This window comes from Rhinatrema bivittatum, chromosome 7 (genome assembly GCF_901001135.1).
Source record: "Rhinatrema bivittatum chromosome 7, aRhiBiv1.1, whole genome shotgun sequence".
NCBI classification, from domain to species: domain Eukaryota; kingdom Metazoa; phylum Chordata; class Amphibia; order Gymnophiona; family Rhinatrematidae; genus Rhinatrema; species Rhinatrema bivittatum.
Genome location: NC_042621.1, coordinates 118,660,827 through 118,678,893, shown reverse-complemented (window position 1 = coordinate 118,678,893; position 18,067 = coordinate 118,660,827). Strand labels below are relative to the sequence as shown.

At 43.1% G+C, this 18,067-nt stretch overlaps 1 protein-coding gene across 2 annotated transcripts in view; it reads left to right on the top strand.

The window, feature by feature from the left end:
* LOC115095407 (pituitary homeobox 3) overlaps positions 1-18,067 on the top strand; it is a 159,813-nt gene that overhangs the window by 95,204 nt on the left and 46,542 nt on the right. For both annotated transcript variants that reach the window (XM_029609014.1, XM_029609013.1), the window contains one exon: positions 14,607-14,743. In XM_029609014.1, coding sequence (XP_029464874.1) covers positions 14,635-14,743 — 109 coding nt within the window. In that variant the 5' untranslated portion in view covers positions 14,607-14,634. The remainder of the gene's footprint in view (positions 1-14,606; positions 14,744-18,067) is intronic.

The following is an 18,067-nucleotide window of genomic DNA, read 5'->3' as shown; positions in this document are numbered from 1 at the left end:
CGCCCGCAGCCTTCCCCAATTCCCAACCCCCTAAACTAACCTCCCTTCCCCTTCCCCTAGCCCTAACCTAAACACTCCCAAATTTTCTATTTTACTTCTTGCACCTGCCTCGGGGGCGGGTGCAGGTTGCACACGCCGGCACCCTGCCGGCACGTGATCCTCCAACACAGCGGCAAATGGCCACTGTGCCGGAGGCCTCTGGCCCCACCCCGCCCCCTGGACCACCCTGCCCCGCCCCCCTCCCCGCCCCTTTTTCAAAGCCCCAGAACATACGTGTGTCTCGGGGCTTTACACGCATCGCCAGGACTTTCTAAAATAGGCCCGGCGCGTGTAACCCCACCTACGTGCGTAAATCCAAGGATTTACGTGCGTAGGCTTTTGAAAATCTGCCCCTTTGTGTCTTTCCTTTTCTGTTTCTCTGTTGCTATAATCTCCCCTCACTTGTGGGACCCTAAATGTTAATGGAAGCCAGGACAGAGATAAGAGATGCTCTTGTTTACATGTTTATTACAGAGTTAATATTTCTTTTTTGCAAGAAACTTGGACAGATGAAATAAATCATGTTGGCAGATGAGGGGAAGGGCTTGTAAGTCCTGCTTCTTATAAAAGTCCTAGAGTTGCTTCTCCTTTTTACAGAAAACCTAACACCAGTTTCTGTGTCAGTAGACTATGAGGGCATGTAAATGTAACTACTATTGTAGCAATTTTCAAAAGCCATTTATCCTCATAAAGTGCACTTACACAGGCACAGCCTATGGGCAATTGAATGGCATATATTGTAGCAATTTTCAAAAGCTCACTTACACGGGTAAAGTGCATTTACTCCAGTAAAACACAATTTTGTGTGTAAATGCTTTTGAAAATCAGGCCCTTAGAGAGGAAGGATATTATAAGTCCCAGCAGGAAGTGGCCCCAGCAATAGCCCTGGATCCCGTGGTGCAGCAGGATCCGTGTTCAAGTTGCTGTCCAGTGGGGTCAGAGGGGCAATGAGGGCAAATGAGACTGGACTTTTACTGGGGAAGGAAGGAAGGCTGCTGTGCTGGCCCTTGATAGGCACAGAGTGGAGCTGAGAGATCATCTTGGACATTCCTCTAGTCATCAGGACTGGTGAGAGTACCTGAACCACTTGGACAACCTATCAGGGATGGAGGATTTAATCAGGAGAAAATAAATGTAGAAGCTGCTTGAAAGAAAAAAAACAAAGGCAAGGTTTTTTTCTAATTGTTTCTGCCCCATGTGTGGGACCCAGAGACCTTTCCTTTTTAAAAAAAAATTCTGAATGATTTTTTTATTTTATTAAGCATTAAATATGAAGTTTCTGTGTTAGGATGAAATTTTAATTATAGTATCTTTTACAATATTCTAATAATTTTGCACATTTTTAAGTAAATCAAAATTCAGTTTTATTTACAAACAGCAAATCCTCAAAAATGCAAAGCAGCATATAAAAGAATATGTAATGAATTCATAGAATAAAATATATGTACAATCCCAAATTTAAGAGAATTGCAATAAGAATATTAACTAATGCGATAGAAAATAAAAACATAGAAAGATCAAGAAATAGTCCCACTAGCAGCAACCATATTCTGGTAGCACAATAAGAGACAAGAGTCTTAATAAAATTTAAATGTGAATCATCAGCTTGTAAATTCCTACATTCTACATAGAGAGGGAAAGAGAAATAAGATAAAGGCAACTGGCTATCCCTAGTATTTAATAAATGTTATATTTAAGGATATAAAACCCTGGAAATGTCATCTCCATTAGTTGTCTTAATTAAATGCCTGCTCAAACCACCAAGCTTTTACTCTTTTCTTAAAAATCTGATCATCCTCAGTAAAATGGATGCCCCTGTTTCTGACAGGATGTGCTTCCAACATATGGCTGACTGGAGGCAACTAGGCCGACTGTATGTTACAATTACCTATGGCAGATAGCTAGGGACTATGTGAAAGCTTGGAAAGTTTCTGTTTCATCTGCAGGCAAATCAAGGTAAGTTATGTGACTAAAGTGTGTGTGCGTTTTTTTATTTAGATATATTGGCTTTGGTAACTGAGGGGTTAATGACTATATGAATGTGCACTTAACGCAGGCGAGACCTATGGTTAACTCGGCAGCATATATTGTAGCAAGTTTCAAAGCCACTTAGGGGTAGATTTTAAAAGAAGCGCGATCAGCCTACTTTTGCTTGCGCATCAGACTCAAGCAAAAGTACGCTGGATTTTAGTAGATACGCGCGGAGCCGCGCGTATCCACTAAAATCCCTGGATCGGCGCGCGCAAGGCTATTGATTTTGTAGAGCCGGCGCGCGCCGAGCCGCGCTGCCTAACCCGTTCCCTCCAAGGCCGCTCCGAAATCGGAGCGGCCTCGGAGGGACCTTTCCTTTGCCCTCCCCTCACCTTCCCCTCCCTTCCCCTACCTAACCCACCCGCCCGGCCCTGTCTAAACCCCCCCCCTTACCTTTGTCGGGGGATTTACGCCTCCCGGAGGGAGACGTAAATCCCCGCGCGCCAGCGGGCCTCCTGCGCGCCGGGCCGCGACCTGGGGGCGGGTACGGAGGGCGCGGCCACGCCCCCGGACCGCCCCGGGCCGTAGCCACGCCTCCGTACCCGCCCCCAAAACGCTCCCGACACGCCCCCGAAACGCCGCGACGACCGGGCCCCGCCCCCCGACACACCCCCGACACGCCCCCCCTCCGAAAACCCCGGGACGTACGCGAGTCCCGGGGTCTGCGCGCGCCGGTAGGCCTATGTAAAATAGGCTTACCGGCGCGCAGGGCCCTGCTCGCGTAAATCCGGGCGGATTTACGCGAGCAGGGCTCTTAAAATCCGCCCCTTAATGTGGGTAAAATGCATTTGCAGATGTAAAACTCAGTTTTAGTACAACTGCACAGCGGCTGAATATGGACCCCCATGGTTTTCTGGTGGCATCCTCAGAGGCCTCTTGAAAGAATGGTGACTTACTAAGGTGATCTGTCGGGCTAGAAAAATTATTGGAAATGAAAATGGCAATTTCAATGCAAGTTCTCGTTTCATTTCAATTCATTTTTAAAACAGAGTGAAAGAAAAAATGTTTAAAAAAAAACCAAAACATTTTGCTCATTTTAACCTCATTTCATTGAAAAAAGGCTCAGTTGGAGAGGAAGAAATTAAAAAAAAACGTGTCCTGGGCCCTCCCTCTGATCCCACCACAGCTCCTCTTACCCTCCGGCAGAATCTTCGTTGGGCAGGAGTGATCCTCAGTAGCTCTTTCCCGACCTGCACGGCTAATACGATGGCGCCAGCTCCACTCTTAATGTCTTTCATATAAAACGGCACTGACCATGCCCAGACCCAGACCCAGACCCAGACCCAGGGCAGTTCCATTGCGTATGGAATAGATTAACAATGGTGCTGGCCTCGGTCTGCTGGTACAATTAGCGATGGCAGAAGTAGCAAGGGATCGTGCCAGCATAGCAAAGATTCTTCAGTAAGATAAGAGGAACTGGGGAGAACTGGAGGAATGGCTTGGCAGGGTTTCTTTCTCTACTCTGACGGGGCACGCATTTTTTTTTTCTTTTTTTTCTTTTATTTTTCTGTTTTTTTTTCTTTTTATTTAAAATGAAAAGAAACAAATGAAACCAAAGAAAAAATGTCTGTGCACACTCTTATTTTGTAGTTGATCTCTTAATGAGCACCATATAATTCGATGCTTAAAAGTTATAGTTTGGCTGTTTTGCCTTGCCAGAAAAGGTCCATATTCAGCCACTGTGCAGCTTGGCTAGTTAGCCAGATAAATGTATCTGCCTGACTTAGCCCATATATTCAGCAGCACAGCCACACCACTGAATATAGCTGGATAACCTAAAGTTAGCCGGATAAGTGCATCTGGCTAACTTTAGGACTGATGTATGGGCTGACCAGAGGTAACCAGATAAGTTATCTGGCTAGCTCTGAATATCTGGCTAACTCAACTCCTCCCTGTTACAACCCTGGCACGCTCCTAACTTATCCAGCTAACTTGTAGCCAGATAATAAGTGCCACAGAGATCAGTTCTCAGTCCAGTTCTATTTTAACATTTCCATAAGTAATATTATGGACAGAGTATCAGGAAAGGTTTGGATATGTAGATAACACCAAAATCTGCAACAGGATAGATACCCTGGAAAGTGTGGAAAACAAGAGGAGGCATCTAGTGAAGTTTGGGGAATTTCAATAAAATCTGGCAGCAAAGATTTCAGGCTAAAAAAAATGTAGGGTCTGGACTGAGCAACTCTGCTAACCCTCTTTCTAGCCAAAGGTAATCTTCTAGCCCAGCCTGCAAGGTGGCTGAGTCACCTGACCCTGTATGGAAAGGGGTGGGGCTGTAAGGGTATTCTAGACAGGATGTAATCTGTGCTAGCCAGTCTCAGTCTCCATCCTCCTCCCTGGATATGGGGATTGTGCTAGTCACACCAGTACAATCACTATAGGCAGAATCATGTAACTGTGTAAATAAAGGTGAGTTTTAAGCGCCCGATTTACTCAACAATTAGGGGATGTGTGAATATGTTGCGCCAGCATACACGAGTGGATTTTAAAAGCTGCCCGGATTCACGCGTCCTTGCCACTGCGCACACAAATGAAAAAGGGGCAGAGCGTAGGCATGCTCTGGGCGGGGCATGGGCATTCCTGGATTTAAACTTGAAATTAGCTCATATTAGCTGGCGCCCGTCGGGAGTCCCCTGCCGCATAACTTTACTTCTGCTAAGGATGACGTGTCAGTAGTAAAACAAATAGGCAGGTCAATTAACAAATTGTAGCACCATTTGATCATTTTTCACTTCTCAGAACATAATTTTAAAATATTTCCAAAACACATATCTTTACAGTGGTGGTGTAAGAAAAACACATAATGACAACCACAGATGTAGCTTGAGGGCTCTACATCTGTCTGTTGTGGTATAAAACAGTCATTCAATGCTTATTTTAAAAAGTCCATAATACTTGTAGGAAACAAACTATCTGGGGATTGTCCATAAGAATCAAAAACTCCTGAACACCACTCTTGGTAGTGTAGGTACCTAATTAGTGTTCCCCAGGAAGGTCATAAGGATGGGTGTTCATCACTAACCCCACAGATCTCTATAATAATTGTACATTGGGTAACCAGTCAAAGGGAAGAACATCTAATAAGCATGTCACAATGTACAAGTCTTCCTTCAACATACAGTAGATCTGTAAGGTGTTCATGTTCACAGATAGTCAAATAGAACATTCCTTCTGAGGTTGATTTCTACCATCATGTCAAAAACACCTTATACAATCATATTCAATATGAGGCAAAACTCTGGCAAAATGGATTTCAACCTGTATACTCCCTGTTTTAATCAGTAAACTGTGATCAGCACAATCCTGATCAGGAGATAGGCCAAAAGTCAGTACAGTGTTACCTCTGTAAAACTCATTTATTTATTTAAAAATGTATAATTCGCCTTATCCATGGTTCGAGGTGACATACATAAGAACAATCATAAAAATAACATAAAAGACCAACAAAACAAACACTCACAAATACAATAAAACAAAGATAATATGCCTGCAGCAGAATAAGTTATTAAACACTGCATATAACAATCAAAAATTCAGCTGTATGGTTTCAAGAGCACAATTCAGAATGCTTGCTCATGTCTTAGCTCAAGGTCTAGTTAATTTTAGCCATATACCTGCATGAAAAAACAAGCTTTTAATTGTTTTTGAAATGTAGAATGACACATTACAGCCTGTAGTTGGGCTGAAAGAGAGTTCTGTAATTCCGGACTTGCCTTTGCAAATGCTCTGGCATGGATCTCTGCCAAGTGAATTATCTATGGAGCGGGCACATCTAACAAGCTGTGTCTTGATGATCAGAGAGACTGTGGAGACTGGTAAATTCTTAAAACTGTGCTGATACAAGCGGGAGCATCATTAATTGAACCTTTATGAATAAGCATAGCCAGCTTGTTTTTTATTCTGTAGCATGTCAGTAGCCAATGAAGGAACTGCAAGACTGGTATAATATGGTCTTTCAACTTGGCCCTTGTCAGAATCTGCTGTATTTGAATCAACCTCAGCATAGCTGCAGGCAGACCAGTATAAACAGAGTTACAGTAATTGATTCCAGTTAATATCAATGCTTATAGCACAGTATGGAAATGTTAAAAACTTTGAAAAGGTTTATGCCTCCATAAAAGGCACAACTTGAAAAATGCTGCCCTCACCACAGATTTGACCTGAGTTTGCAGTGAGAAATCAGACTCCATCATCACTCCTAAGTTCCTTGTTGCAAAACTGATATTACCCAGTCTTCAAAGTGAAAAAAAGGAAGATCATTACCTGAAAACTGACTCCGTACGATTAATTCTGTCTTTCCTATATCGAACACTAATACATTGTGAAACATTCAATGTTTTATTGCAGTCCAGTAGGTTGCCACTAAGACCAATGCAAAAGGCCATGAAGATGAAACTGGAAAGAAAAAAAAAAACAAATGCCATCTGCTTACAGTCTGCAGCCCACCTCTAAGTCCATGAGTAGACTGCATCCTGGACAAAGATAAATATTCAAAAGAGTTGCTGATAGTGCAGACCACTGTGGGATGGTTGTATCAATAGGATGTCAAGATGATACTAAAGGAACAAATTTCACTTTTTGGGCTCGATCTAAGAGACATGAGGTAAACCATGTGAGTACAGTTGCAGATATACCAAGGCTGTTTAACCGAGATAATAAAACTTGGTGGTTCAAGATATCAAAGGCCACACAGATACTGAGGAGCACCAGAATGAATTTTGTGCCTCCACTGAACCCTCACCTGAATACATTGAGACTTAACAAAATCAATGTCTCAGTGCTATGAGGTTTGCGAAAGCCAAACTGGTAAGGATCAAGAATGCTGCATTCATCTAAAAAAGTCATTCAGTTGTTTCAACCCAGCACCTTTAATTAGTTTGTCTGAAAATGCAAGTGAGGAAATTGGGTGGTAATTCCCAAGCTCCACTGGGCACATCGATGGCTTCGGCATGGCCGAATAGAGGCCTGCTTTAATTGGGGAAGCTAGCATTCCTCAACTAACGAGGCACGAATAATGCCTGCTCCAACTTCACCACTATCCTCCCAGAGCGCCTTTAGCACAATGGTCAGGCAGGGGTTCAAAGGGCGAGTGGAAGTAGTCAAGGCAGGAATAGACTGAATGGCCTCGTTCTTTGATACTGGGTTGAACTGCTCTCCAATAATATCGGTATCATATAACAGTGTTGAAGAGAAATTAGTATCAGCAGGAAACCTGGAATGGCGTTTTTGAATTTACTCAGAGTCTGCAAACTTTTCACATTATATATCAGCAGGAATATCATTATTTACATTCACATCATATGAGCTGACAGTTTCATGCGTCAGATACTCAACAGTGTGAAATAATTCAGATGGTTATTATCAGCTGACCAGATCTTCGCTGTAAAGCATGGTTTTATCGCGTCAACAATGGTGATCAATCAGCAACCCGCTGTCTCACTTGCTTTTCAGGCGCTTTCACCAGCTGCAGATATTCTCTTACGTAGCTTCCGTTCTCAAAGTTCAGCTGCAGAGCTTTGGTCTGCAGGGCCGGATTAAGGAGTGGACCAACAGCCCAATCGCCCAGGGCACCAAACAAAAGGGTTCTGAAACCTCAGTGGGCAAGGGCCTGTCCTGGGCACCAACATGTCTCAGTCCGTCTCTGTTGGTTGGTACTTGTTTGCTATCCACATACAGGGAGACAAAATGGCTATCATAATACTTAAAATTAAAGGGGTTTTTAGACTGAGGAGCTGGTAAGTAATATGAGCTCTGTCCAGGATGCTAAACATCCTTCGGTTTCACTCGGTCCCATAGCGTACTTGGTGCTGGCCTTCAACAGCCCTTCCATGTGTCCCAGCCATCCTCTGAAGAACGTTCTAACTCTCTTTACAAAGAGTGCGGCAGATGAGATCTGCAGTCTGTAATGCCCTTTGATGTTGCTGCTCATTAAACCGAAAGTGTCTTTGTTGGGAATGAATATAATTTTCACGTCTATGCCATTCACCAGTAGTTTCTCTTGGGGAAAAGAAAGATCACTATGACCTAGCAGCTCCATCTTATGGCTAGTGTCTGTGAAGTTATCCCTTTTGTTTAAACCAATGTTGTGAGGTCCTGGATGTCTTGCTTCATGGTTTCCGGCTGTGTCTTTATAGCACAAACCATTTGTAAACTGTGTTTTGCATGGTCCTTCACCATAATCGAGCATCAGTTCTCTGATGGCTCTGTAAGAATAGCAGTTGCTGGTTTGGCTAATAAGCCGGTCTCTAAGAGTGACAGCCAGCTGGCTGAAACTAGAGGTCACCTGATCGTTCACCACGCAACAAGGTCTACCCATCTTCTTTAACAATCTTACAAGTCAGGTACAATAACATGTTGTTTAAATCCAAGTAATCCTCTGCAGAACCAGTAATATAAAGGTCTAGAGTGCCGTCCTCAATAAGTTAAATAATGATGGTATTTCTGCATAAATGGGTTTTTTTCCCCCAATACTAGTTTGGGCGAGTGACACTTGTGGGTATGTTTTGTGTCATCTCTGAGGTCTTGAATATCATCTGAATAAGATCTTCTATCCATTTTCTAAGATTGTTTTTGCAGTGCTGTAGGATGATTTTAAAATAGTTTTGCTAGGTGGCTATGCCCAGGGCTTTTCTTATTGCATGTAGGCCCAAGTTGGCAGATAAATTTAATGTCAGGAAAAGGTATGCATGAATTAGTAGTGTACTCTACTTCTTGGTTATTTAGACAAAATTTGAAATTTGCGTTGAAGATTTTTTTTGGCTCGGTTCTGCAGATGATGTGCGATCTAGGGATAGATGACTGATTAAAAAAAATGAAAAAAATGCCTTTTGCATCTGTAGATGCAGTATTTCTATATCTAGAGAGTGTGCATTTCTATATTTCTAAGACCAGCACTGGTGTGGTAATGGGGGAGAGGAAATGGGGAGAGTACTAATGTGAGGTACAGAGAGAGAAAGTGTGCCCACTGCTTCTAATCCATGTCAATCCTTCACCGTCTCCCCAAGTCTGACTCCCTTACCCTTTGCCTCCGAGGAGCAGAGATCAGTTGTGGGGGAGGGGGGGCACCATCAATGACTTTCACCATGGAGGCATTTGCCCTAGAGCTGGCCCTGTGTGCACTTGTGTTTTTGTTGTTGGTGATGGGGAGGGAAGGCACTAATTTCAGTTTTCACACAGGGTGCTGGTTAGTCAGCCCTGGCTCTCTCTCGGGTTCCCGCACACACACAAGGCTGCCACACACGCATCCACATACACAGGGTGTCTTCTTCAGGCACCGCCAGACTCCTCCCTCACCTGCCGCGGGATGGATGCTGCACTGGTTTTCTCCTTTGGCCACTGCAGAATGGGAATCGTGGTGGCCATCCTGCCAGTCTCTTCGTCTGGTGTCGGGAAGCCCTGATTGCGTGAGCCTGAGCCCTAAGTGGGTGGGCCATGGCCCACCCAGGCCCACCTGTGGCTATGCCACGATTGTGGATTGTGAACTGGTTAAAAGACAGGAAACAGAATAAACTAACCTGTCAGTTCTCCCAGTGGAGGATGGTAAATACTGCAGAGCCCCAGGAATCTGTTCTGGAAGTGATGCTTTCTAATCTTCTATAACTATTGCTATTTAGCACTCTCTAGAGTTGGGCAATGAGCATCATCTAATATACATCAACATATTTTATGGAGAAGTTCCCTAAGTTTCTGTATGCATTCTGTTGATTACTTAACAAAATAAAATAATATCGATTGTTTTCACTTTTGTTGGATTTTAAAATTTATAGCTGTATAGACCAGACAATCTGAGCAACGCCAGGCAGTTTTTGCTAGTGTATTCATATATGCAGATCATATTTATTGCGATACCCAGGCTGCACCAGTTTGTGCTCTATATATCAGACCATGAATGAAGACCTAGCAGAGCTTGCAGACTATTGTAGCACATGGGCGCTCACACCAAATTCTGATAAAACTGACAAGTGTATGCCATCTTCATAACACTAGAACCAAACAGGAACTAAATACCTATGTGCATAGTCAGAGGTTAAAGCATGACCCTATGGTGACATAATCTGCTGTCATGCTTTCAGGAGCATTTTAGGAAAAGGGCAGGAAAGTTGAAACTTCAGGACATTCTAGCAAAGCTAACTGGGACAATGTATGGAGTTCAGTTCTGCAGATGATGTGTGAGCGACCATGTGCTACAATAGTCTGCAAACCCATTACAGGTCACAACTCTTGCCTTACGTACTCATTATTGGGTCATCGCAGACACAACTTGTGGATACCCATGGGAGCACAACTATGTGCACTTTATCTAGAACTCTCCACTCCACTGCCCTTCCCTGGCTCCCAGCTTTGGCTAACATCACTCCTTTACATATCCGCTGGTGGCCCACAATTTTCTTCAACAACCAGTCATCAAGGGAACCCCCCTGATGCGTGGTGATGTGCGGTCGCTATATCTAGGGCAACCGCACATCACCACGCGTCAGGGGGTTCCCTTGATGATTGGTTGTTAAAGATCTCTTACAATAAGGGAACGAGGTTGGTTGTTGTTGTTTAGAGAATACCACAATTTTCTTCAGCAGAACTGTGGCAGAATGCTTGAAAGGTTGGCATGTGGACCACAGAGATGGAGATACGGCTGTCACCTCATTGATCTTCTAGAGGGCATTTTTAATCCTGAATAATTTAATTACTTCAGTGCTTTTGGCAGAGGTTGGCTGCTCTGACCTTCCCACCTGCACCCCAGGCGAAGATATCAAATACGTTCTAAAGTTTTCTTTTGGGACAATAATCAATATTCAATCAATTGTTTGATACTCGCCCGTGGAGGAAGAAGGTCAGGGTTTCTTTGAGCCCATGGGTAGTGTGACGACTTTGCTACCACATTCTCTGCAAAGACCACTCTAAGGAGCCTGTACCCTGAAGAAGGCTCACTTTCATAATCCTTCAGAGAATGGGGGAGCAGACCTAGGATAAGACAAACAGCCGCTTCTTATTGGCCTTGGACAGAATAGATGATGGGTTAACTTCTTTTGACCAGATTTTAAATGCTTGGGGAATCTTTAAATTGACTAGGAAAGTATTCTAGTTAGTCCTAGTTTTCACAGGAGCTGTTGCTTTTTTCCCCCAGTTATTAATGTGGAAATTTTTTAACTCGATGTTTGACATGCTCTTTTTTTTTTAGATGCAATTGTAAAACCATTAAGCATTTATTAAATTTTTAAACTTTTAAAGGGATTTCAGTGAGTGCAGAACTGTATCAGTAAGATCCAAGTCACAGGACCTAGAATTGTGTTTTTTGCTTTGGCAAGAGAAGGACAAGAGAAACTGAAGCATTAATTTTGCTGAGCAGTGTTTACACATTCGTCCTATACTGCTTGTTTTGAGAGTAGCACCTGCTGTTAACCAAAACTGTCAATAAACATGGAAATGTCCTGTATTTTGGCTTGCAATATAGCTTTCTATTTAAAGAAGTGAAAAACAAAAACTATCTTATGGGCTCTGCGTGAAAATTCGGCTGATGGAACCCCCAGATTCAAAAAGGAGGGGAAAAGGTTTTGGGACCCGAACCAGTGAAGTCCGCCTGGAGGACTAAACAATGTATAGGGAGGCACTCGGGAGACCTGCGCTGGAGAGAGAATCCTTGAAAAGATCATCACCATCAGCCAGGCCTGGATTTAGGCCTAGGCACCAGTGGCAACTGCCTAAGGCCATGGATTTTGAAGGCGCCAAAAAGGAGCCTGCTTCTGCTGGCTTTAGGGCCGCCCGCTGGCAGAGCTTCATAGGGGTGACGCCGTGACACTCTGCCTATGGGCACCGCAATCTTGTCTGGCCCTGCCAGCAGCTCAATTATAAATCATCTTAACTTGCCCCTTTTGCAGATCCCAGTGATTTTGCTCTGTCTCAGGTTGACATATATATTAGTTATTTTAAATAACATTCCTAACCTGCTAAGTACATTTATAGTGGGTAGAAATTATACGTTTAATGATAGAAAGCATATATTTAATGCCAGACAATCTATAGTTTTAGCCAAGTTTTTTATTTGTTTGGTAGTCAAATAAACCTAACAGTTTAAAAAAAAACAAAAAACTGAACATGCTAAACAATTGCTTCTGGATGCAGTTATGTAATCTTGTGTGTTTTGTTTGGCTGCTACTACAATTAACCTGGAATTCAATATTTATAAAATTGTGTGTGGTTTAGAGTAGGGGGTGGATGGCCAATTGTGGTCCTTGAGAGCTACAAACAGACCAGGTTTTCACGATATCCACAGTAAATATGCCTGAGATAGATTTGCATGCACTGCCTTCATTCTGTGTAAACCAATGTCATGCATATTCATGTTGGATATCCTTAAAACCTGGCCTGATTTTGACTCTTTTGAGGACTGCAGTTGGCCACCCCTGGCTTAGAGAGTTTTAAATACTGCGTGTGAAAAATGTTTATGCAGCATTGAAGAAATCAAATTTTTACTCGCATACATATGTTGTTGTGTTGTAAACTGAATTTTGTATGTCCTTGCATTGTGTACAGAAAAATTGATAGTTTTGAAATAAATATTTTAAGTCTCTCTCTTTTTGTCTCTGTCCCGCTCGCTTCTTGTGTTATATACTCTCACGAAAGTGCCCGCTCCACCCGACCAGCTTTAATGGAAGACAGGACGGGAGAACACAGAAGGGAAGAAGAAAGGGGAGCTGGATTTTTGTGAGAGGTGTTAACTGCTTTTGGATAAAGTCTGGGGCCACCTCTTCAGATCTCCGTTACACATCCTGCTCATAATGTTGCTATTTCAGTCTGAATGTCACCTATAAATCTGAGAGCTCTTTCTCTGAACACTCAGAATAGAAGCCTCACTGGCTGATCTTTGATTGATGGCCTAGCTGGGTATGTTGGAGCAAGGGCTGCGGCCAACTGGGGGAAGAGCGGGGCTAGTTTCCAGCAAGTCACTCAGTCCAAGGCAAGCTTCACGCAGTGTCTCTACAGCATCGGTGCTGCCTACATCACTCAAAAGACCAATGTCCTTATCTCTTCTTGCCCTTCCTCCTTTCTTTTCCAGATTTCATTTTGGTGAACATTCTAAAGACTGATAATCCTAATATTGGTTATCTTGCATATATAAACACTTTTAGAGAGAAAATGCTGTCTCCTTCCCCACCCCCTTAGATCTCTCTTCAGCTGTTCATGTTATATTCATAATGTACATTATGATGGTATGCTTTGATCCCCAAAGGCCTTATGAAATCTGAAGGCAAAAAATGTTCAGTTAAACTATATATATATATACTGTATGTGTGTGTATATATATATATATATATATATATATATATATATACTGTATATATCTCTCCATATATCTGTATAGCGGGGGGGGGGGGGGGGGGGGGGGGGGGGGGGGGGGGGGGGAGCGCACCACTACAGAGAAAAAACACATTCCCTGAATACTCATTCTGGATATTCTCAAAAGACTGTCTGTGATACCTAGGGACCTTTCTTTTCAGTTTTTAGTTTATTTGTGCTGTGAACGTTTCAGTGTTTCATTACAAGAAGAAGAAAAACGGGAGAAATCAGGTGGGGAAAAAGAGACTTGCCATTTTTTTCCGGGTAAATATCACCTTTGTTCTTGCTGTAATAAACAACACTGATCCGTTCCCAGGGAAATCTAAAATAAAAACAGAAGCCGAAGGGCCCTGGTGAGGCTGAAGGTTGAATTTGATGAGCCCTGCTTATTGGCCAGACTGGGGCTCATGACACTCGGCAATGCATAGCAGCCTCCTGATTTACCCGGCTGTGCAGTGCTGCAAGGGGAGGTTTCCAAAAACATCAAACTCTTCTTCCTCCTTCAGCATGAAATGAAACTCAGAAGAGGTAAAGAGGAATCTCAAGTTATTTTATTTAATCTAAAACTTCAGTGAGCTATACAAAGAAATGTACATTTTTCAAACTATTAACTGGACTGCTTATTGACTGTGTTACTTCCTCTTTATCTATTACTTACAGTTTTCCTTCTTATGTTTTGCTACTTTTTTTTTTTTAAGTGAAAGGTGTACATATTTTAAATGCTACCCCCATCCCTCCTGAATTTCCAGATCTCCTTCCCCGAGTCCATCGTCCGGTTGCACATAGTGTGATGCTTGCATGGGCTTCTGAGGAGGAGCAGCCAGCAGTGCCCTGGTTTACTTAGATTCCCAATGCTAAGAGTATCTAAGGAGCTTTCAAAAACTCAAATATCTCCATTGGAAGGAAATAAAAGTTAGAATAGTAATGATTTTGCTTCTTTTAATTGCCAGTGAATTGTTTTAAAATGCTCAATGTCTAAGTGCTGTTGCTTTAAAATACACTGCACTATCTACTGGCTTAACATTCTTGTCACCCTTTTCTAATAGATTGCTTGTTTTAAATTAGCTTAATGAAAGTACTTAAAGCCTGACAGTTGTGTGGAGTGTGTCTTCCCAGCTGCTTAGAAATGGCTGAGCTCTGTTTTGTGCCTGGCTCTTTGGATGTTTCTCCTATTCACTCTGTTGGGATATTTTTCATTGCAGCTCTGCCTTCCTCTGCCTCCTCTCCGAGATGGATTTTAATCTTCTGACAGAGTCGGAAGCCCGCAGCCCGGACCTGTCTCTCTCTGAGTCTGGGACACCTCATCATGAGCACAGCTGCAAGGGGCAGGAGCACAGCGGTGAGTCTCCCTAAACTCAAAACACTAGCTTGGTAAAGGACTTCAGAGCAACTCCTAACTCTTAGAATCAAAAACTTCCAGGTATCCAAGCATGAACCTGTTCTCAGCTCTTAGGTAACCGAAAAATTCTCCTCCTGCCCTCTAGCTTCAGCTAGCCTATCCTGTCCGAAATGTTGTGTCTTTAATTGTTATGCTCCAAAAATCTGGCACAAGGTAATTCTAGTTGGATGACTATTTGTCTGGCTAGTATTTGGCCGGATAAGGGAGGAATGTCCCAGGTGTGGTCCAGAGATATACTAGGGAGGATCTGAGTTAGCCAGATAACTTATCTGTCATCCCGTAGAGCTGTCCTAAAGTTAGTCCAATAAATTAACTTTTCAACCAACATTTAAGCTTTATTCATCACATAGCTATATTATTAAAATTATGTTACCGTTCCATGTTGGCACATGTATAACTTGTAATCTATACCAATTAACCTTGAATATCCTTTTGTGCCTTTATGTAAACCGTTGTGATGGTGAAATAACTTAACGACGGTATAGAAAAGTTTTTAAATAAATAAATAACTTTAAGATAGCTGGCTATATTCAGTGGTGCGGCATATACAACACTAGTTAGCCCGATAAGTTTAGCCAGATAACTAGCAAGCTGCACAGCAACTGAATATGGACTTCTCAGTGTTTTCCGACCTATCTGAACCATCAAGTAAGAATTATAAATTATACACCCAGGCCTCTCAGTGCTATCTACTATAAATGTGATTCAGCTGACATTGTAAATGACCTTCGACCAATGTACTATAATTGTTAGATAAAATTTGTGTTGAAACTGCCTCGAGGCTACTCATGGAAAAAGGTAGAATATCAAATGTCTATAAATAAATTTAATTAACTATAATCAGGCTCCATTTTAATAACGTAGAATAATTGTTTTGAAACATTAGTTACTTCTCACTACATAATTGTGTAGATTATGGTGATTGAAATGCTCCAAAATTTAGGTCAATTAAAATCAATGAAAGCATTGGCTCAGGTGTAATAGAAAGTTATGAGCCACACCAGGGCACTGGCACATACACTGGTATCTGCAGGCTGGCACAGGGCTTACTTTCGGGCCGATACAGTACAGTGCGCTCCGATGGGGCGCACGGTTAACCCGCCATTGGACGCGTGTTTTCCCTTACCCCTTATTCAGTAAGGGGCCGAAAACGCATATCCAATCCCCCGAACCTAATAGCACCCGCAACATGCAAATACATGTTGATGGCCCTATTAGGTATTCCCGCACGAATCAGAAAACAAAATGTGCAGCCAAGCCGCACATTTTGCTTTCAAAAATTAGCGCCTACCCAAAGGTAGGCGCTAATTTCTTCGGGCACCTGGAAAGTGCACAGAAAAGCAGTAAAAACTGCTTTTCTGTGCACCCTCCGACTTAATATCATGGCGCTATTAAGTTGGAAGTCCCGAAACTTTCCAAAAGTAAAAATAAAAAAAATAAAAAAAATTTGAAGTCGGCCTGCGCATGTATGTTATAAAAACCTGGGTCGGCGCCGAGCCGCACTGCCTTCCCCCGTTCCCTCCCCCCCCCCACCCCACCTTCCCTTCCCCTACCTCCCCCACTCTTTCCCCCCCTACCTTTTCCTTGTTTTCTTTTTTATCTCAAAACTTACTTCAGCCCTGGGGCTGAAGTAAGTTGCGCGCGCTGGCCAACTGCCGGCACGGGATCCCCAGCACAGCAGAAAATATGGCCACTGTGCCAGGAGCCTGACCCTGCCCCCGGACCGCCCCTTTTTCCAAGCCCCAGGACTTACACGCGTCCCTGGGCTTTATGCTCATCACCGGGCCTTTTTAAAATAGGCCCGGCATGCGTAAAACCGGTTACGCGCGTAACCTTTTAAAAATCCGGCCCTAAATGTCTCCGTTCTTTAATGATCTTTATCAAATGGTCAGCATATAACTTATCAGATATCAATCACAGAAACAGCGAGACCTTAGAACAGTGATGTTAGCTTCTAGTTCTCCTCAAGGGCTGGAAATGGGTCAGGTTTTCATGGAATCCCTAATGAATATGTATGAAATAGATTTGCATACAACTGAGGCAGTGCATGCAGATCTATCTCATTCATGTTCATTGGGGATACTCTGAAAATCTGACCCATTTGTGGCCCTTGGACTGGAAGTGAATGCCGCTGCTTTAATTTAAATTTGTATTTATATTTCAACTTTTGTGACTGGTCAGCCACTTCCAGATGGGTTCCCTTCAGGTACTGTAGGTAGTTCCCTGTCCCCAGAGGGCTCACAGTCTAAGGGCTGGTTTCACTTTTTGCCATAGAGACAGAAGCCTTACTAAATCAGGCCTTGAGTTTGTAGCTGAGGCAATGGAAGGTGAAGTGACTTGTCCAAGGTCAAAGGAACTGCAGAGGGATTCCCTGGTTCACAACCTGCTGTTCAGACTACCAGGGTCTGAGAATAACAGAGCACTCTGTGGTTTCTTTTTATCTTTTATCTCCCAAGGGTCACAGTTCCCCTTTGTTCTTTGCATGCAGTCCTGCTGGTGACATTTGCAGCTTATGTTTCTCTGGGCTGTACTGTTGCAGTTGCTCTGTATTCAGGTGAGGATTTACAATATGCATGCAGGAGTCTGTGATCGGTGGCTTTTCGGCAACCATTCCAGAGGAGGTTTATTTTTCTGACAGGATAAATCAGTAGCTGGAAAACTAAAAATATCTGCCCCCTGTCTGAATACAGCAAGTCAATTTAAACACGTTAGTGAGGGAGAGAAAAGAAGGGGAGAGAGAGAGACAGAGAGAGAAAGAGGATGAGATATATGTACTCCATGGAGTGCACAAAATTTCCAAAGGTGTTTCTTACCTCCAGTACTTATTCTTAATTCTTAAGGGATAGGGCATGAGTGCATGTGAGTGTGTGTGTGTGTGTGTGTGAGGGAGGGGAATGTGTGTTGCATGTGTTCATGCTCCTGCTGCTAGCTGCTCATGTTCTCCTTCTGTGTCTTTAATCAGTCTGCACACGTGAGGGCAGTTTATTTGTGTACATTTCCTACCCATGGAATTTTCATGCATGTTTTCCTAGCTGCAGAATTCCATATGCATCATTTCTTGCAGCCAAGAATTTGACATACATGCATACACAGTCTGCACATGCACACATGAAAAAGGACACAGACGGGCAGACTGGAAGGTGCACAAAGCATTCCTCCAGTACTTCACGGTAAAGATTATCTACAAACAGAGAGAGAGAGGGGAAAGGGGAACTAGGTGAGATATACACACACACAGAGGGCAAGGGAACTGCTAAGGAAGAA